Source organism: Bison bison, unplaced genomic scaffold (assembly GCF_000754665.1).
Source record: "Bison bison bison isolate TAMUID 2011002044 unplaced genomic scaffold, Bison_UMD1.0 scf7180017864093, whole genome shotgun sequence".
NCBI lineage: Eukaryota > Metazoa > Chordata > Mammalia > Artiodactyla > Bovidae > Bison > Bison bison.
Window position 1 is genome coordinate 2,188,994 of NW_011494665.1, and position 20,391 is coordinate 2,209,384.

The window sequence follows — 20,391 nt, forward strand, 5'->3', positions numbered from 1 at the left end:
GGTGGGGGGAGTGCCTCTCCTTGGGATGGAATGACAGGGTTTCCCGGGCGTCCCCGAGAGCCCGCGCCCCCGGCTCAGCCCCAGTTCTCCCCTCCCACCCCAACTCCTTCTTCTCGGGGATAAATAAGGATGAGTGTGTGCGCGAGTGTGTGAGTGCGCGCCCCGATGGAGAACGGCGGCGGCGGCGGCGGCACGGGCTTTATCGAGGGAGCTGGCCCCGCTGCACCAGCCTCTGTCCAGTCCCCATGCGGAGGAGGGGGCTTCCCTCCCCTAGCGGGCTTGGAAATCGCGTCCTCCAAGGGAGTGGGGCTTGAGGAAGGTGGATTTCTGTCAAAGCTCTGCTTGCTGGGAGCCCTCCTGCTGCGAGCTTGAAGGCTTGGAGACCTGGGGAGTCATTGGGCAAGTGGATTTTTTTCCCCCACTCTACCTTCACCCGCAGTTTACTTGTTGGTGTGTGTGTGTGTGTGTGTGCGCGTGCATGCTTGCTTGTTGCTTGGATTTCTCTACTTATTTGTCATTTTGGGCAGGGGGTGGCTAGGCTGGCCAGCGGGTAGCTGGGAGGGGCTCAGCTGTTGGGGGTTTCAAATAGAGCTTGTTTCAGGCTGGGCACAGCTGCTGCGAGACTGTCACATTCCTTGTTGAAATCCAGCCACAAAAACCTGGGAGGTGCTGATCGGATTTCCCCCATTCCCAGCCTCTCGCTCTCTGAGCAGGGGATGGGCAGATCGGCCTGCTCTAGAAAGGGGTGGGGCAGACCTGTCAGATGGCCTGAAGAGCCAGAATGAAGACTTCCAGGTGGAAGGTCCTGGCTGCTCAGAGGGCATTGCCCCAGCTCTGGGCAGCTCCTGGAAGTCGCCTTCATCTCTGGAGGTCTAGGATTTGAGCCCCTCAGTGAGCTGGAGCGAGCGGGGTTTCCCCTGGAATCGCAGCTTACTTAGTCATTCCCTGTAATGAGCCTCTGAGTCTGCAGGTCTTTCTGCTTGCTGCTTTCTCCCTCTGGGCGCTCCAGGAGAGGGGGCCACTGGCCTCGGCAGGCCTGACAGCCACTCTGGGCACAACCCCGGCCCCCTCCAGGCTCCCCCTGGGGACCAGGAGCCCTTGCTGGGGGAAACTGATGCAGGCCCAAGTGCTGAGGGGTGGGGAGAAGGGGCAAGACCAGTACCCTCTCTTTTAGTGAACCCTCGAGCTCTTAGGGGAATGGCTCTTCCTTGAGACAGCTCCCAGTGTGGGATCTGTCTGTGCACATTTGTCTTGATGGGGTGGGAGGGTTGCTGCTGGAGCAGGTGGCTCCCTGCTGGAGTATTCAGGGAATGGGGCTTTCCCAGAGCCCGAGAAAGCAGACTCTGGAGCAAAGGAAAGTTGAGGGGATCCAAGGGGCTGGGCTTTGCCTAATTTGAAGTTGATGACCCTCTGGCTGATGGATGCATGGAGGGCAGCAGCAACCCAGAAAGTCTTGCTTGCCTCAGCTAATGAAGTGGCCACTTCCTGTGCACCTTGGGGTTGGTCTTGGTGTGCTGAGCAGGGCTCACTTTCACCTGCTTACCAGCCCTCCCATCCTCTATCCACCAGGCACTGAGTCATTATGGAACAAGTATTTTCTGGGTGTCTGTGTCAGGCCTTATGGGCCTAGGACGGGGTTAGGGCAGCTATTGTCTCTCCTCTCCTGGAGGCAAATAGGGTTGTTTCAAAGAAGCAGAGCAGAGTCTGAGTCCCAGCTCTGCCATCTCCAGTGTGTGATCCTGGACAATCCATGTAGCTTCTTCGAGCCTGTCTCCCCAGCTGTCAAGTGGGGAGAGTGGGGTGGTCCAGGTAGGACCTATTGTTATTGTTATTGATGATAGGAGGAAAAAAGATGTCTTTTTCCTCTGTTATCTAGCTCTGGCTTTGGAATTAGTTGGGGCCTTGATAGGCTTGGAACCAAGACTTGTCAGTGGAGTGAGAAGTTGTCTTGAAGGCGAGAACTTCGGAGAATGGGCTGGATCTTCTGATTCACATACATGCATGTTAAGTCGCTTCGGTCGTGTCTGACTCTTGTGGCACTATGAACTGTAGCCCACCTACATCCTCTGTCCATGGGATTCTCCAGGCAAGAATACTGGAGTGGGTTGCAAGAATACTTGTTCTCTTCCAGGGGATCTTCCTGACTGAGGGATCAAACCCTTGTGTCTTGTGTCTCCTGCATTGGCAGACAGGTTCTTTACCACTAGTGCAACCGGGGAAGCCTGGAAACCACCTATAACATGGGTCTGTTGCAGGGGAGGTGAACCTTTGTTCCCCAGCCTTGCAGAGAAAACAGATTCTGTTGTGATGAGAGGGTTTAGGTCAGAATGAAGAATCACCAGCTGGGGGAATTCAGAGACAGTCAGTGACCCTAGGGATGGATGGCTGACAGCCTCTTTTGCTGGAGAACTCTGGGTCTGGTTGGTTTGCTGACTGGTGTGGAAGCAGGAGGATGGACAGATTGGATTATTCTGTCCTGATGGTTACAGTTCCCACTCAAAGGCCCTAGGGAGAGGGACACACTTTCTTTTCCCTAAGTGATGAAGATTACTAACCTTGTGTTTGAGCTGCCGCTTTCTGTAGTTTTCTGCTCTTTTTCATGGGGCTGTGGCCTTCCTGTTTGCCTGTCTCTGTCTGCTGTTACTGGGGGAGGAATTCACCACAGAGGCCTGGCTCTCTTAGAAGAAACAGCGTGACCCCGAGCATAGTCAGTTCATGCTAAAGGGTGACAGCCCAAGGAAGTAAAAGAAGTCAGGATGGAATGGTCCTTGGCCTCCTTCTCACAAGCCACAGGTGATGATGGGAAAGGAAGATGGGCTGAGGTAACAGGAGAGCTGTTTGTGATCACACCCAGGCCATGGCTCCTGATGGTTATTCCCAAGCCAAATGAGGGTGAGGTGTTTTCTTTACACGTGGATTCACCCTTGAGGACTTAGCCCACGGCAGGGCCAGGTCTAGATATCCTGTTGAGGAAGGAGTCTTAGTATACTGCATTAGTGCTGGTCAGGGTTAAGGAATGAGGATGTGGGGATCCTTCTTGGCATGCGTTATTTTCCTCCAGAGCCAGTCTGAGCCACACCTGCTCCGGCATCATACACTGACTGCTGTGCTCTTTCAGGGAGAGCTGGGGGCTTGGTGGCTGCCCCCTCCCCACCTTGCCATCCTGCTGGTGCCTGAGCTGGTGCTTCCGTCCAGCGGGGGAGTCATCATTGGCCTTGTGTCTCAGGGACCTCCGGTGTTGGGCGGTGGGGTCAGCCCCGGGGAGGCTGGAAAATGCTGGGGCAGCAGAGTGGCTGTTTTGCACAACCTCAAACCACTTCCCCACCCCCGGCCTCACAATCTGAATTTCACCTCACAGGCAGAGCCCATCCCCTATCCTCTCGTGCCCTGCTCCCACCCTCCCCACCAGCTTCCTGCCTCTCTGCTCTTCCTCTCCCCTGGGGGCCTTGTTGCTGGGGTCACCCAGGCCACGGGTGGAGGCGTGGGTATGCTGGGCTTCCCCGGGCTGCCCTATCTACTCTCATGCGTGGCTTCCTTTCTTCAGGCCGCCTTGTGGGAGGCCAGCCTGAGAAAGGCAGGCTTCTCTGCACATCCTGGGGAGCTTGGTCCTTCCAAGAGAGTGGGGTCCTTTAGGGCCCACTGGTAGCTCTTTGGTGACCTCACAGAGGTCTGCCCCCAGCCTCCAGCTGGAATAATTGAGTGGGTTCACTGGTCCCAGCTCTTCTGTTCTCCTGCCCTCCCTGTCATGGAGGGCTTGTTTGCAGACCAGCAGCTGATGCTGGGTTCTGGGTGAATGGTCTACACCTCCTGCCAGACCCAGGAGCCGCTCTGGGATAGGAGGGTGACTGTGGGGCGATGTCCAGTGTTTGGGAGCAGATGCCGCAGGGTACTCATGTCTGTGGTTTCCAGCATGTTGGGAAGGTAGGAAAAGGTCAAATTCCTCTCCCTGGGGCCTCCCTATGGGACAGGGAGCAGAAGGCAGGAGACTTTTTTTTTTTTAAATTATTTATTTGGCTGCGCCGGGTCTTAGTTGCAGCATGTGGGATCCAGTTCCCCGACCAGGGATTGAACCTGTGCCCTCTCCATTGGTAGCACAGAGTCTTAGCCACTGGACCACCAGGGAAGTCCCAGGAGACTCTGTAAGCGATTGGCTGGAAGCAGGCACCGGGGAGCCAGCCACCGAGGCCCGAGGCATATGTTTTACGATCACAGGTCACACCCAGTGTCTTGGCCCAAGAAGGTCAAGAGAGACTCTGGGAGTGTGAAAGCCAGCCTGTTCTCCCACCCAGGGTGGTGGTGACGCTATTTATAACCTTGGTGGACAGTCTGCAAACGAGTCAAACGTTTGCAACCCACAGAAGGGACAGCTAACTTTTATATATGCTTCTCCTTTGCATGTCATGACACTATTTATAACTGTCCCGGGGGAAAGACTTCATAACACATCCGGACTTCCTTTCCCCACAGGCAGCGCTCCCTGCTGCTCTGGCCCTGGCATCATCGCTGGGGCATTTATCGGCTGCATGGGCTCATTATAAGTCTGGTGCGTGGCCTTGTATTTCCCTTACTGAGCTTGCAGAAAGGGGGATTTGTGGGGCCAGGGTCCACAAAGATCTGCTCTAAAGCATAGAAGGTAAAGAAAAACAAAATGAAAAGAAATTGGAGTAACCTCTGTTGAAGCTGAGGCCCGGATGGAGATGTAAAATCAGAACTGAGAGCTTTGGCTTTGTTGCAGTTATTTGTAAAGCACATTTGGGGGAGAAAATGAGTATGTGAGAGGGAGAGAGAGGGAGCGAGAAGGAGAGAGAGAGAAGGGGTGGTGAGGGGCGGCTGTGTACTGATTAAATACTGCCTTCCTCAGCTCAGTGGCAGGCGGACCAGCACGTTCATTCATTCGTAGCTGTTTTTCTTCTCATTCTTTCAAAACCCCAAAGGGAGAGAGAGAAAGAAGAAAGCCTCCTAGTCTTCTTTAAATAATGAGGGTGGGGAATTCTAAGACTGCACTGTTCTTAGGAGCTTTGGGGAGGAAAATTCTCATGCCTTTTTTTCTGGTGAGGAAAGTCCGGAGAAGGCTGTTGGGTTTTGGGGTGCCCCTCCTCCCCTGTCATTCTACCCCCAGGAGCTCAGCTGGGATCCGAGAGAGCAAGGATGGAAGGGGGAGCTGGGGGCAGGGACCACCCTGCTTCATCTCTGGGGCTGGCCCTGCAGGGGCCATGAGTGCTGGGTGACAGGAGCAGGGAGGCAGGGAGCATCCGTGCGACACTGGGTCACCTTCCACCGGAGAGTCCTGGAGGTAGGGGGTGGTCGCAGCCCCCTTCGTAGGTGACGTCACGGGGCCAAGCTGACGCTGCTGGTGGGTAGCAGCACTGGATTAAGAACCCAGGGCTGTTAGAGTCCCAAGTTGAGGTCTTTCTGCTTGCCTGCCTGCTGCTGGAGAAATTGCTTATCATTCTTAAGAGACAAACCAAGGTTTATGGGCCTGAGAGCTGTGATGCAAAATGTGGGAATGGGAGGTTTTACCAAGGGGCGAGAAGGGGCTTGGTAGAAGGCGGGTACCAGTGCAGGTACCCAGAGGACACAGTGTGGGCAAGGGGGCAGGGACCCACAGGGCAAGGGGGCGGGGCCCTGGAGGCAGCCTCAGTCCAGGGTGACATGTGGACAGGTCCATGGTCTTTCCTCTGCTGCCTCCTCACTCGGAGGCCTGGTAATACTGCTCTGGGGAGATGCTGGCAAAGCTGAGAGGGCAGAGGGTGTGGGGATTACAGGAAGAATAGGAGTGTATCCTGCTGAGGCCTGGACCGGGTGGGCTCCTGCTGCGGCCCTGCAGAGCTCGCCCTCCACCCTCTGAGAGTCAGCAGGACGCTGCCGAGCAGGGCTCCCTGGCCTCCGGGCCCTCCTCTGTGCCCCCCGTCGCCTTCCTTCCCTCTTCTCCAGCTCTGACTTCAGGGCTCCTCGTTGGGGTGACCCGTGCGGGCTCAGCATCTTGCGTCTCACGAGGGATTTCCATGTTCGTTCCTCAGGATCCCCTCCTCAGCCCTGGGAGTCATTACAGTCTGCAGTAGCTCACAGATGAGCAAACTGAGCTGTGGGGGGTTAAGCGGCTAACTCCTGCTGCCCGTTGAGGAGAGAGGGGTCTAGAATGAAAGCTCAGGTCCCCAGTATCCTACTCACCTCTCTGTTCCAAACCCCACCACAGACCTCTTCTGGGGATTTGAGTGAGGGAAACTTCAAGGGCTTCCCCATCCCTGCTTCTAGAACTTTCTTCTGCCTCTGTGAGTCCCAGTTTCCTACTTCTTATTTAGCTCTCGTCAGCAGCAGTTAGTGTTCAAGGAAGGCCTGTCTCTGCTTTAAAGGAGCCCTGTAGAGGTCCCTCTACCTCTTGCTTCTGGTGTGGCCTTTGTCCAGTCCTGTCACCTCTCTGGGTCTCTGATTTTCCAGCTTAAAAATGAGGGCTGAACTCGAATGCTGAGCTCCTTTCCTGCTCCAAAACTTTCCGATTCCACTGAACATACATTTGTCCCGGCATTATCACCAAGATGCCAAGCCATAGTCTTCCAGCTCCTGTCCTCAAGGGGTGCTGGGCCTGCACCCAGCTGTGATCCACCCAGGCTGGGCTGTGGTTTCTGCCAGTGGTGTTGGGAGTGCTGAGGAAAGAGGCAGTCATTCAAGATGTTGGGGGGCTCCCTGTAGGAGGTGGGATGTCCCCTGAAGGGTTCGACAGACCAAGATGGCAGGGTCGCAGACAGCGGGCCTTTCTGAGAGTGAGAACGTTGGCAGCCAGGGTAGAGGGTGCAGAGTGGGGAGGGGGAAGAGCAGGGGCAGCATGGAGTTATCCCCCATGTGCTGTCCACAGGGGCAGGTAGGGAGGAAAGGAAAATCTGGGATTTAGTATCTAGTTGATAACTATAATTGCCAGGGGCTCGAGTGCAGAATACCCGCAGCTCTTCGTAGAGGTGATACTGATTGGCAGAGGCGGGCTGGCATGGCAGTTGTGGCTGTGGGCTCTGGGCTCGCATCTAGACTCAGCAACCCCCTAGTGGTGGGTCCTCAGGGAGTTTCCTGAACCTGGGGCCGGTTTCGCAGACGTTCAGAGAGAACCATGCCTGCCTATAGCATACATGGAACCCAGGTCAGAGCTGGGCATACACTAAGCCCCGATGTCCATCAGTGGTTGCTTTTGTGAGAGCGGTGTTTAGAAGATGCTCCTGTTATCCCAGAGTCCCCACCACCCCGAGAGCCATGGGGGAGATGGGGACGTGGGGGCACGTGTCACCCTCCACACAGGTGGCTGTAGAAAGGGGCTCTGGAAGGGGTGAACACATGTGGAAATGCTGCCTTCTCCTGAAGTCAAACGGCTTCACCTTGCGTCCTGTTTCTGACTGGATCCCTGTGGGTAAGTCTGTAGAAGAGGGAAGCAGGCTGTCCCCTGGAAGGTGGGGCTGCGGCTGTGGCTCGGCTTGGGCTTTTGGAGCCTTCTACCCTCATGGGACCTAGTTACTCTACACTCAGCGTCAGCAGTCTGTGGCCTGGGCACAACTCGATGGGTGTGGACCTGCAAACCGGACAGGTGGAGAGAGATCAAAAATAAGCCCAGGGAGCCAGGCCAGAGGCTGAGAGGCCTGGAGGAAGGTCAGGGGGACACACGATGACCAGGCAGAATGAGACTGAGAGCATGGGGTGACAGGGAGAGGGCCAGCCAGGAAGCCTTCCTGGGATAGAGCTGGGCAAGAAAAGAAAGGCTTGCCTGATGTGTCTTCAAGGGAACATAGCTTTTTTTCCTTCAACACTTGCAATGGGGTACCTTCTTGAATTCAAAAGGTCATAGGGGCTTGTGAATCAATCTCCCTAAAAAAAGTTCTCTCTACCCTTTCTGCTCTGCATGTGTGCTAAATCACTTCAGTCATGTCTGACTCTTTACGACTATGGACTGTAGCCCCCTAGGGTTCTCTGTCCATGGGATTCTCTAGGCAAGAATACTGGAGTGGGTTGCCATGCCTTCCTCCAGAGGATCTTCCCGAACCAGGGATCAAACCTGCGTCTCTTACGTCTCCTGCATTGGGAGGTGGGTTCTTTACCACTAGCGCCACCTGGGAAGCACCCTTTCTGCTTTGGCAGGTGGTAACTCTCCCACCCAGGCGTCAAGGAGCAGAAAGAGCAGCTGAGTCGGGGAGGGATGTACCAGGGGATTGGGGCTCGCCCCACATGGAAGCCATTTTTTTTTCAATAGGCCTGGTCGCAAGGTAACCAGAGTTGTATTCTGAGCAGAGCCGTGTTAACACTAAATGAACAACATGCAAATGATGTGTGAAATAATATGCAAATTGGCATCTGTTATTTTTGAGGCAGCGTGTTGGGCATTTTTCTTAAAGGACAGGCATTGTGCTCAGTGTCAAGTGAACAGGAAACTGTCTTATGGGACGCTCCCCAAGTAGCTGAATGGGCTGGTACCTGCCCCTCAGGGTTCATGAGCACCAGACCGGTCAGCCAGCATCTTCAGGAATCATTGGTGTTTAGCTTGAGCTGATACATGGAAAAGCCCAGGAAGCTGGGGGTCTTGGCCAGGGCCCCCTGGCAGACAAGGAAGGGGAGGAGGCAGGTGATCTGGCTGATCGTGGGCAGCTGGGGAGAGACTGAACTGGGGGCTAATGCTGGCCCAGTTCCTTGCTGCTCCCAGTTCCTTGTTGGCCATAAGGTCAGTGACTCAAAGTCTCTGAGCCTCAGTTTCCCCATCTGTAAATGGGGAGAGTGGCGTTCGCCAGCCCAGTGAGAACTAAATGTGATGATGGTTGGGTAAGTGGCCAGCCCAGTGGCTGGCACACCCCGAGCTGCCAACAAATGGCAGTTCTTCCTAGCGCCTCTGCCTGAGTTGGCACCTGCCTGCATCCTCGCAAGGTTCCACCAGCAGGGATTTTTGCACAGCCTTTTCTCCCTTTTAAGAAGATTTCCGATTTTAACAAATTGGGGCTTAGCCATTTTCTTTCTCTTCTGGCTTCCATCGGGGAGGATGTTGGCTTGCTCAGCCGGTCCCCAAATAGCTCCCACAAGTGGGGATGCCCAGAGCCATGGACAGAGGTGATGTCACCTTCCTCCAGGACGAGGGCTTCAGCTGGGCCCGTTGCTGTAGGTTGAGTTACTGCCTGTGGAGGGGCTCAGAGCTGGATGGCATTGACGGGTTGACCCGGAGAGGCCTCCTCTGAGGACAGCCGCTGGCGTATCTGAGCTGGTGTGGTACCATAGCTCCCTCAAGGACCAAGCTCCACGGACCCACCAGGTGTGCCAGCCTGCGTGCCATGGCCCCTGTACAGGCCTCCCACCTCTGTGAGGAAAGGGCAGAGACCATCTTCCTCTTTACAGGACCCCAAGGCCCAGAGAAGTCATGTAACTTGTCCGAGGCCACTCAGCATTGTGAGTGGAATCCAGGAGTTCTGCGGTTTAGTCCCACTGAACTCCTGCTGTATGGCAGGTCCTGTTCTAGTTTCCAGGAGAGCAAAGGTCTATGCCCTTAAGGATGCAAATCAGTTACAGGGGTGACTCCTCAATGAAACGTGTTGCTGTCTGCATTCTCTTTCTAGAAGGGTTCAGACTTTCAACACAGACCTGGATTCAAATCCTGGTCATGTGCTATTGAACTGTGTGACCTTGAGCAGTGGTCTCTTTATCTGGAAAGAGGGATTATAATTCCTTTTGCTGAGGGTGGAGGTGGAGGATTCAACTTGGCACAGACCTGGCTACCGGGGGCTCTTTTGTCCACACTGCTCCATGGCCAGCTTTGCCATGTTGTTTCTTTTGAGAGTTCAGGGGCCATGGGATTGTAGAAACCCTTTAGAGTTGGGCCCATGACTCCCTACCCTTCCTGCTCTGGGCTGGACTGAGCATTCAGCTCTGTCAAGAGCTCTCCCCTGCTCCTGAGGGGCTAATGATGCTGAGCTGGGTGGGAGGACATTTTGGTACAAGACTGTGTGCCAGCGATGGAGAGATCCCTCAAGAGTGAAATGAAATTGATGTGAGTGGAGAGCAAGTCCAGGATGGAGCTTGAGTCATGAGGGTTTCCTCGAGGGTGGAGGGGACCATCTATAATGCATCTGTTCTCAGCAGCTCAGCAGAATGCCCCGCTCTTACAAAATGGAAACTTCTTTCCCCTTTCATAAAAAAGACTCCAAAGCAGCGCTCTTAGTCAGGAGTGTAAAAAGGAGCAGATGGAGGAGGAGAGGACGATGAACATACATCAGGGCCTACTCATCTGATCCTCACAACAATCCCTGTTTTACAGATGACTGACCCAAGGCCCAGAGAGGTTGGTGACTTGCTCAGGATCTTACAGCCAGGAAGTGGTGGTCTTGGAGCTCGAACCCCAAAGCAGCAAAATGCATGCCTTGTGTGGCAGACATGTTTTTGCAGATCACCTCCTGGCCTGGGGCTCCTTCAAGCCAAAAAGCCGTTCTTGTTCTGTCCTCCCTTGCCCACTGTCACTGTCTCTCCAGCCTCCTCGGAGCCTCAGTGGATGATTTGGGCTCTGGAGGAAGGGGTGGAGGGGAGGAGAGAGAAGGGGAGGATGTCAGCTTGGACACAGGGGTCTATTGAACCTTCAAGAGGCCTAGGCACATTGACAGGGAAGACTGGGCTCTGGGGCTGAGAACGGCCTCTGCGGGCTCTGGAGGGGTCAGCCGAGCAGTCAAGAGTCGTGCCTTGGTGTTCTTGTACTAGCTCTGCAGCTTCCTGGCTGTGCGACCTAGGTGACAAAGTTGACCTCTGTGAACCTCAGTCTTCAGATCTGTGAATAGGGATGATGATGTGAGCCATGAGGAGCCAATGAGATGAGACCCAGTGCCGAACTCATGGTAAAGGGCTGAGGCAATTCCAGCTGGTTTTTATCATTAATTTTCTCATTGTACAACCTGAAAACTCCAAACACAGCCTTAGTCTCCAAAACCCAGAGGACTAGATAGAGTCCCCGGCCTTGTGACCCTTCCTGGCTGGACCTTCTGGCCTGGCCTAGCCAGCAGGCATCTCCCTGGGCCCATTCCATGAACAGTCCAGTGACCCCTGCCCCCCACCCCATCTCCCCCACCGTTGGTCCCGCTCCCAGTTTATCCCAGGACCACCCCAGCCCCAGAGTCACAGGCCCTTGGCTTTTGTGAGTAACTTGACTCATGAGGGTTGACAGGTGCCAGGCTGGCTCTGGGAGTTCAGCACTTAAGACATGGAGCTCCAGGCTAGTGGGGGAAGCAGATGGTGAGCAAGCCATGACAGGTATGGCGGGAGTTTTGTAGGAGACAAGGCCACACACATTTGAGTCCTCGGTTTGACCCATTAAGCTGAGACTGAGTCTCCCATTCCTTCTGCCTGTTCCCCTTCCCTCTCTTCCCGCAGGTCCATCTCACCTCACTTCTCCCATCTTCGCTTGTATCTGGCTCCCGGTCACCTCCTGCCTCCTCTCTGTGGCAGCATAGCCTGGTGTTAGGAGAGCAGGCTTTCACATGACAGATCTGCGTTTGAACTTCCTACTGCCTGTGTGGCTTTGGGCAAGTTGATCCAGTGCTTTGATTCTCTCTCCTTGGAGGTTCAGCTTAACCCTATTTCTGGGGGCAGTTGTGAGGATTCAATGAGGCACCACTGTATGTAAAGCATGTGACATGGATTTTGGTCCTTGCTGAGCATCAGTGAAGACTGTGGGTGAAGAGAAAGGTCCTGGACTAGGAGGGAAAAAACTTAAAACTTGGTTTCTGGGCCTCTGTTTTGTCATCTGGAAAATGGGAGAAGTGAGGTTGATGATAATTTTTCATTTGGCCACTTAAGGGAGGAGGATCATGAGGACCAGATGGAATTAAGGAGTGAAGGGGAAGAAAGCTGTGATGCCCTGAGTGGAGTGGTGCTTGGCTGCTCACGGGTGTGTTTTAGGGGTGGGGGAGGTGTGCCGGGGAGGTTTTATCTGCCTACCGAGGAGTGAAAACCTGCGAAGGCATTGTGGCTAAGTGGATTTTCTCACTATCAGGAGACAGCTGAGAGACAGACCCTTCTGGCTAGCCTCCCTGCCTGCTGCCTCCTCCCTGCAGGCCAGCCCTTGGCATGAGGCCTGTTCGGCTCCTGAACCCTCCTAGCAGCAGGGATTTAATTACTATAATGTAAGTAGCCGTGGCTCAAGGCCTTCTGGCGGTGGGGAAACAGATTTGTCTTCTCACTGGGAGAATAAAAATCGATAGGAAGGAAAGGCAGTGTACCTTTCTCTGGAGTGTGGGGCTGATGGGCGGCTTTCTTGGAGGTGTGGGGAGAGCGGCCTGCACAGCAGTGGGCAGGAGACACAAGGTCCAGTTCAAGGATCTTTGCTTCTGGCTTTTGTCTTCAGTGTGTGACTCATCTGAGCTGCCTCTGTTTCCCCAGTCACATGTCAAGCACCTCCTACGTGCCTTGCACCGCCCTTTAGAAATTTCTAGCCGAGTAGGGAGCCCAGGGAGAAAAATAAATAACTTTATTCATTCAGTAAATAGTTATTGAACACTTTAATAATTGTGCCAGGGTTGTTCTAGGTACCACAGCTATAGTAGAAAGAGGCCAAGGAGATAAAAACCCTGGCCTCTGGAACTGACAATACACTATATGTTAATTATACTTTATGTTAGATGGCAATAAATGATGTGAAGAAAAAGAAAGCTGAGATGGTAGGGCTGGGCGTTCTGAACGACTTGTAATCTTAAATACATTGGACGGTCTCACTGAGAAGGTGACAATTGATGGGAGATCTTTAGGAGGTGAGGGAGAGAGCCCTGGGGGAATAGGAAAGAGCAGTTTGAAGGCACTGGGTCAGCAGTCTGCCTGACATGGTCTGAGCAGCTCTGACCAGTACTAATATAGTACAAGCCACATCTGGAGTTTCAGATTGTCCAGTCGCTATATTAGAGCATGGAAAAAGAGAAATGTGAAATTAATGCTAATGGTATTTTCTGTTTATCCCAATGTAGTAAGAAGTGTTACCATTTCAATGTGTCATCAATGCAAAAGATGACTGAGATAGTTTAGATTCTGTTCTTCCTGCTAAGTCTCTGAAATCTGGAGTGTGGTGTATCTTACAGCACATTTCAACTGGACATGAAATTTTCACTGGAAATACCTGATCTGTATTCAGAGTTCATAAAATTTACAGTTAGAAAAGTAGACTCACAGACTCAGATTGCAGCGAATATATTTAAAAGTTTTCCAATAAATGAATAGAGTGTCATTTTTAAAATATGTTATTGAAAATGAAATACAGTAAATTCTTCTGCACTCACCACACTGCAGGCTTGCAGTGGACACGTGCCCAGTTGCTGCTGTGTTAGACAGTGTGGGTCTTGTGCAGCGAGGCTGAGCTGGGGAGTGATGGGGACGTGGAAGAAGCTTGAAGGGAGTGAGGCCAGAGAGGAGGTGGGTCTGACTGCAGGGCTTTGCAGGCCATGGTGAGGAGTTTGACTTCCACACTGGGTTAAATGGGGGCAGATGGAGGGCTTTGAGTGGAGAAGTAACGGACTCAGACTTACATTTAATAGGGTGGCTCTGACTGCAGTGATGGGAACAGATGGCGGGGGGCAAAGGTACCCAGTTAAGCTGCAGTCACAGTCCAGATGAGGGGTGGTGGTGCTTCAGAACCAGGCGGTAGCAGTGAGATGTTGAGAAGTGGTTAACTCCTTGGCATTTTTGGAAGGAAGCCTTTCCTGATGAACTGGATGCAGGGGTATGATAGAGGGGGAGGTGGTGGAGAAAGGGAAGGTCAAGGATGAGGCCAAGATTTTGGCCCAAGACTCAACAGACACGAATTTGAGCCAACTCCAGGAGATGGTGGAGGACAGAGCAGACTTTCATGCTGCAGTCCATGGGGTCGCAAAGAGTCGGACATGACTTTTAGCAACTGAACAGCAATACATAAGGATGGAATTTCCATTAATCAGAATGGAGAAGACTGTGAGAGAAGCAGTTTGGGGGAGAAGATGGGAGGTGGGGATTGGACTTGTTAGATTTGAGATGTATCAGTTTCAATATACTGTGGATAGCACGGGCCCTGAGGTTGTGGGAGGTCGGAGGCCTGGAGCATGAAAGTCTTCTGCTGCACCAGGACAGATGACTCCCCTCCCATTCCCAGGGGCAGTTTGTGGCACAGCTGCATTTTAAAAACATTCAAATAAATTCTCCATGCCTCCAGCACCATCAATGCTAACTTCCTGAAGGTCACTGGAAGTTGCTAGGGTCTTCTGAGTCAGAGTCGTATTTCAAGGTCACATCTCCCTGCTCCTGGCTGATCCCAGAACAGTGTGTTGAATAAAAAAGAGTCATACACGGTCAAGAGCTCTCCCAGCATGCTGGGAAGGCCAATTTTATGGGAAGTTACTAAAACAATACAAGACTCTGAAGCCACGCATTCCTAATTTCCCAGCACTTTAACTCTGCAGGAATGTGGGGGAAGGGATCAACCAGGGGTGGAGAGGAATGACACTCCAGGTCTCTCAGCCAGGGAGGAGGAGGAGGGGCCTGGCCTCTGGGGACCCCCAGCCTCGCGTTCACCCGCCGTGCCGCTGAGTGCCAAGGGCTCTTAGGGACCATGCCAGTGCGGTCACACCTGTTGCGTTTCCAGCTGGGAGGAGAGTTGGGAAAGGGGGCGAGAGTGACTTGCAAGGGCTTCTCCCAATCCTTCTGGTGTCCAGCCCTGCACCTGGGCCTGGAGAGTGAGGGTCCTGGGACCTGTGGACAGAGGCCACTCCATTCTGGCAGCCTAGGCCTGCGGGGCCTGGGTCTTATGACTTGGGTCCAAATCCAGAGACTGACCATTATTCGGTGAAACTTCAGTGACTTGATCTTTGAGTCCATTAGTGCATCTGTTGAATGGGGATGATGATGCCTGCCTGGGCAGTTTTGTGAAGTGGTGTTAATGAATGACTTTAGTGCTGAGATGTGACACTTAGTAAATATTGACACTTAGTAAATGTTGATTCTCCTCTTCCTTCCAGGGATGTAAGAATTGCCTGTGGAGGGGCCAGCTCTGCGCTTGGAATGGAGGGAGGTGGTGCAGAGGGTCGTGGTGCTGGACTGAGGATGCCCAGTTAGCACTGAGAGTGAGTGAAAGAGAAGGAAGCGCCTGTCTGAATGGGAGAGAGTGAGGACAAGGAGCGGGGCGCCTCCTCCCTCCATGAGGTTGGGACCTCACTCTGTGCCTTTGGCTCGAAGCTGCTGAGTGGGGTGGCTTTGCTCCCCAGAGGAATATTTGGCCACGTCTGCAGACGTTTTTGGTCATCATGACAAGGGGAAGGCTGTTACAGACGTCTCATGGGTAGAGGCCAGGGATGCTGGTAAACATCCTACAACACCCAGGGCAGTCCCCGCAAGAATTACCCGGCCCCAGTGTCAGGAGCAACGGGGCGGGGAACCCCTGCTGCAGATGACTCATTTGCACAGGCTTCTTGTGAGGAGGCATGAGCAAATGGATGAGACTGCTTTATCAGCTGGAGCCTGCCACTCCAGCCCCTCCCTCCCCACACTCTTTTCTCAGGGGCAGCCCTGTGTCGTGCAGGACTCTGGACTGGGACTCGGAAGACCTGAGTTCAAGGCCTGACTCGGTGGCGTGTGTCCTTCTGTTTGGTCTCTGTGTCCTTCGCCCTTGCAAGCCTCACGTATAATCAGGACGGCGGGGGGTGGAGGGGGGTGTCTCCACAACGGGGGGCTGTGGGGTGGAGCCCGTGGGAGCCTGTATGGGGAAGGCGCTCCATCAGCTGGGCTGTGCTGGCAAACGAGGGCACCGGGATTGGAACCTTTCCACATTTGCCTTTCCGTGAGTGGGCCTTGAGGAGAGGGGAGTCCAGGAGCGCCTCTCTGCCCCTACAGGGCCACGTGGCTGTTCCCGCAAGGCCCGCTCCATCTTGCTTCTTGATTTGTGTGTTCCCGAACAGGTGGAGGAATTGGGAAGATGGAATCTGCAGGGAGATGCAGGGTTATTGTCTCTGTGCCGTGTGAGTGGGAGACAGAGCCGCTTGAGTGGCAGATTCCCTGGCAGGGGAGAGTCAGCTGAGTGTGCCAGCCTGGGCATGGCTAGAATCCCTTTGGGGTGAGTGGGCCAGGATCCCCTGGTAGCCCCCTTGGAAGACTGTTCTGAGCTCAAGACTGACCGCAGGGGAAGACAGGCCCTGCTGACCGGGAGGGTCCACATTGATGAGTGGACTCTCTGAGGGTGTTCTGACAGACTTTCCCCGAGGCCCGTTCTGTGCCAAGCATAGGCCCCAGAAATGCTGGGGGACAAAGAGATGGACAGAATGTGCTTGCGGCGGGTGGCTGGATGGCCAGGTTGCCACTACTCTGAGGAGCGGCAGACTGTGACAAGGGCTCTGATGAGCTGGGGCTTTACATTGAGGGCACGCTAGGAGCCCCTCACATCTGGGGGTGTCTTAGAGGAAGTGGGGGTGCACGCTTCATACGTAGGGAGGGCTTCATGAGGCAAAAGGGAAAGAGCGTTCCGAGCTGGTGTGGGCAGAGGCCCAAAGTGGGAGCGTGCCCGGTGTTCTCAGCGAGGGACAAAGGAGGTCGGTTTTCCTGGAAGTGCTGGGAAGAGAGCACTGGAGAGGGGCATGGAAGCTGCCGATGGGGCTCACACACCAGGCCGAGCACCAGGCCGAAGAGGCTGCACTTCTCTCTGAAGACACGGGGAGCCATGGAAGGGGTCTGAGCAGAGAGGGGGCATGATCAAGCCCCAGCAGAGGATGGGTTGTTTCTAAAAGGAGGAAGCTTGAAACTGGGAGGCTGGTTAGAAGGTTATTGCAGTAGTTCTACAGAAGAGGAGGTGAGGGCTTGAACCAGGCTGAAGGCAAAGATGGGGAGGAGGCAGGGCTTTATAGAGGCCGAGGGTGTTCACAGAGTATCCTTAGTGTCAGTCGCTCAGTCGTGTCCAACTCTCTGGAACCCCCCAGACTTTAGCCCCCCAGGCTCCTCTGTCCATGGGATTCTCCAGGCAAGAATGCTGGAGTGGGTTGCCATTTCTTCTCCAAGGGATCTTCCCAACCCAGGGACTGAACCCAGGTTGCCCTCCTTGCAGGCAGATTCTTACCGTCTGAGCCACCAGGGCAGCTTCGCATTTCTCCACCCTGGATGTTGTGTGTGAGGGTCACGGTACCGCTCTGCTCAAAACCAGTGCCTTCTTGGAGGATGGGAAGCCGTGAGCCTTGAAGCAGAGTGCCAGTCCCAGGGGGCAGGGTGGCACAATGCCCACACCAGCCACCCTGGCTGGGGGGGGCTTTCCTTCTGGAACCCGCGGGGCTCAGCCCTGGCCTCCTGCCAAGCCCAAGGGAGATGGAACACACCCTCTTCCTGCTCGTTTTCAAAGACAGGAGGAATCACGGCAGCGGGCTGCGGCCAGCTCTGCTTGGGCTCACATCACAGCGCGGGTGCTGACAGGCTGTGCTCGTGGGCAAGCTGCCCGGTCTCCCTGAACCTCAGCCCGTGCAAGTGTGAAATGGGGGTCACGGTTCTCAGCCCCCGGGGTGTTGTGAGAGAGGATTAATAAGGACGCAGGTGTAAAGTTCTTAGTACATGGCCACGATTTCAATTTACAAGACACGATGACAGACTGTGACGGGGCGGGGAGAGCAGGGCCCTGTGGCCTGTGATGGAGATGGAGTCCTGGGAAGTGGTTGACACGGTGAGTTCTGTCTTGAGGGTGTCGCCTTTGGAGGGTTGGTCCGGGGGCATCCCAAGAGGGTATCCTGAAGGAATTGGGTGATGCTGGGGGTCTTCCAACAGGAACCACCCTTACTAGTTGGCTTGGAATCAGCTTTTCAGAACCTCAGTGTCATTGTAGGTGGTCCCAGTAGGAGGCTCAGGAGCTGGGTCAGCCTGGCCTCGGTCCTCAGCGCCTCCCTCCCAGAGACTGGCTCCACCTCTGCCCAGGGTCCTGCTGGGTCTTGGCCCAGCGCAGGCTCCAGAGAGGAGGAGCCCTGCGTTTGGGATCAGTGATCTGATACCTGCCCCGGCTTTGCCTCTTCCCTGTCAGGGTGACCTGGGCAGGAGTGTGGGCTCTCAGCGTGGGGGGTCAGCATCCTCATCCATGATGTGGGGGTGATTGTGGGAGGATCCGTGAACTGAGGTCTGGGGAAACCTTCCGAGGTGCCTGGCTCATTGGAGCTCTCAGCAAACATTTGGTGAACGAATGAAGGCAAGCCTGTGCAGGAGGCAGGAAGGGATGTTGAGGGGTGGCCCTGAGGAGAGGCCAGGGAGTAGGGTGGATATCGAGGGGGTGGGCTCGATCCCAGCTCAACTCCTGGCTTTGCCACTTGCTTCCGGGATGTCTTTCTCATTACTGCCATGTGTGGGTGGTAGGGACAGGAGGTTGGGCTTGGGGGCCACCCTCTGCCTACCTCACCACGTGGCGATGGATCTATAGGGATAAATGGCACCAAGGAAGCATGTAGATTACCCAGGAGCGTGCATTCCTCCTTCAGGAAGCATGGTAGGCAGTTAGGGCAAAGTTGCCCCCAAAGCGTGCTCCCCAAATGCCTTTATTTCCCCAGCTGCGGCAGTGCAGAGAGCAGGCGGCCTTCTGAAGGTGAGTGTTCTTGCTGCCCCGGCTGCAGGTCATGGATTCCTCTTCTGAAATGTGAGCCAGCTCTGTAGACACTGGCTGCAGCCACCTTAGGACAGTGGCGGACCACGGCCTGGGAGGGACTGCGGGAGAGCCATCTGCTCCTGTGCCCACGATGAGGGGGTATGCTGTGTGGAGAATGTAAAAAAATAAGAATAAATAAAACCAACTAGAAGTCATTTTATTACCACCGCGCGTGTGCTCTTAATAAGGTTGGTGATCAGCTCCTCCCCCGCTAGGGCCAGAGGCTGTTCCCGGCTTCCCCCCGCCACCCCCCTGGGATGCCCTGTCTAGTGGTCCTCCAGAAAAGAGCCTCAGAGCTGTGAGTGGCAGGAGAGGAGCTCACGGAGCCCTGGCGAGGAAGCAGAGGTGATCTGGGGAGTAAGGCGTTTATGGTGGCAGTGGCAGCGTGGATTTGGGGCCCAGGAGACCTCGCCAGGAAGTGAGAGGAGAAGCGGGTGGGGAGATGTGGGCAGTGGAGGTGCCCACTGTGAGCTCAGGCTGGGGAGGCATTGTCCAGGCCCTTTGGTTGTGGGCACGGAGAGGATGTGTTCCATCTCCCTCGGGCCCAGCAGGAGGCCAGCGCTGAGCCCCGTGGGCTCCAGAAGGAAAGGCTCCCAGCCAGGGCGGCTGGTGCTAGCTGGTGTGGGTGCTGTGCCATCCCGCTCTGTGGGACTGGCGAGCTGCTGCCCGTCCTCCAAGGAGGGACTGGTCCTTTAACTGGGGAGGGGAGGAGTCGGAGCTGCCCTGAGGGCTGGGGGAGCTGGAGGGGTTTGGAGAAGGCAGGAGACACACTGGGATTCATGGTTCTCCACCTGGCAGAACAAGGATGTGCATGAGAGTCAAAAATGAGCGCTTCTAGGGTTTAATGACCATGACTGAACAGGTTTCCTTGCAGGGTTGAGGGAGGGGCCCATGGGGAAGGATGGTGGGAGCATCTCTCCAGACTGCGGAGGCTCAGTGGATGTTCAAGGGGGGAAAGCTTGTTCCTGGGGCTGGCTGAGGCACAGGGTGTATGAGATTGAGGTCTGGCAGGGCTTGGCCGCCTTTCTCCCTGAACCCCTTCTGAGAGATCGGCAAGGCCCCGGTCTGTTTTGGAACCAGATATTTCCGGCCCCTGCTGCATCTGAAGCAGATGTGTGTTCCTCCAGATGGGCCTCTGTGGTCCTGAGTTGGTGGGGCCCCTGCAGTGAGGAGAGCAGAGACCTTTGGGACTTGGGGGCATGAGGGTCCCTCTTTTGGATCTGCTTCCCAAAGCAGGTGCCTCTGGTTCCAGCTGGAGCCTGTTTGGAAGCCGTGAGTGGACTGACGTGTGGCTCTCTGGGGCTTGTGGGGCTGAGCAACCAAGCTAAGCCTAGCCCACAGGCATTTCCCAGAAACTCACGGCACCATCACAGTGTTGCCTGGGTGTTGAGGAGTTGGCAGGAGGTAGTGTAGGCACAGCAAACAGGTGTAATCTGGGTGTTGCCTCTGAACAGTTGGTCCCGGATGCCAGAAGGGCTGTGTTGAGGAGGATCCTGAGGTGCAGTCTGAGCTTGGTGGGAAGAGTCCGGTGATTGATTCATGATGTCTATACCGGGCAAGGAAGGATGACAAGGTGGCAAATGGTAAGGTAATTGCCCTCCCTGGTATGGTGGAAAGACAGCCTATGTTTGATTTTAGGTGAGTAACTTTTACCTCTCTGGGTCCTTCGTCTCTGAAATGGGAGTGAAATGTGGCACTTCCAACCTGACACACGTATTGTGGGGACTGAGTGAGAGAGTGGAGTGCGGGTACTGCATGAAATATAAGACAGCGACGCAGGT

At 54.7% G+C, this 20,391-nt stretch overlaps 1 protein-coding gene across 6 annotated transcripts in view; it reads left to right on the top strand.

Annotated features, from left to right (window-relative positions):
* The window catches only part of KCNN3 (potassium intermediate/small conductance calcium-activated channel, subfamily N, member 3), a 170,650-nt gene that overhangs the window by 2,271 nt on the left and 147,988 nt on the right, over positions 1 to 20,391 (top strand). The window contains exon 1 of one of the 6 annotated variants that reach the window (XM_010838335.1): positions 13,256 to 15,077. The exons of 3 other annotated variants lie outside the window; for them this stretch is intronic. Coding sequence is in view for 1 of the 3 variants with exons in the window: in XM_010838333.1 (XP_010836635.1) it covers positions 20,176 to 20,193 (18 nt within the window). In the remaining 2 variants the exon portion in view is untranslated. 2 more of the 6 variants (XM_010838334.1, XM_010838333.1) reach the window with 2 other exon arrangements.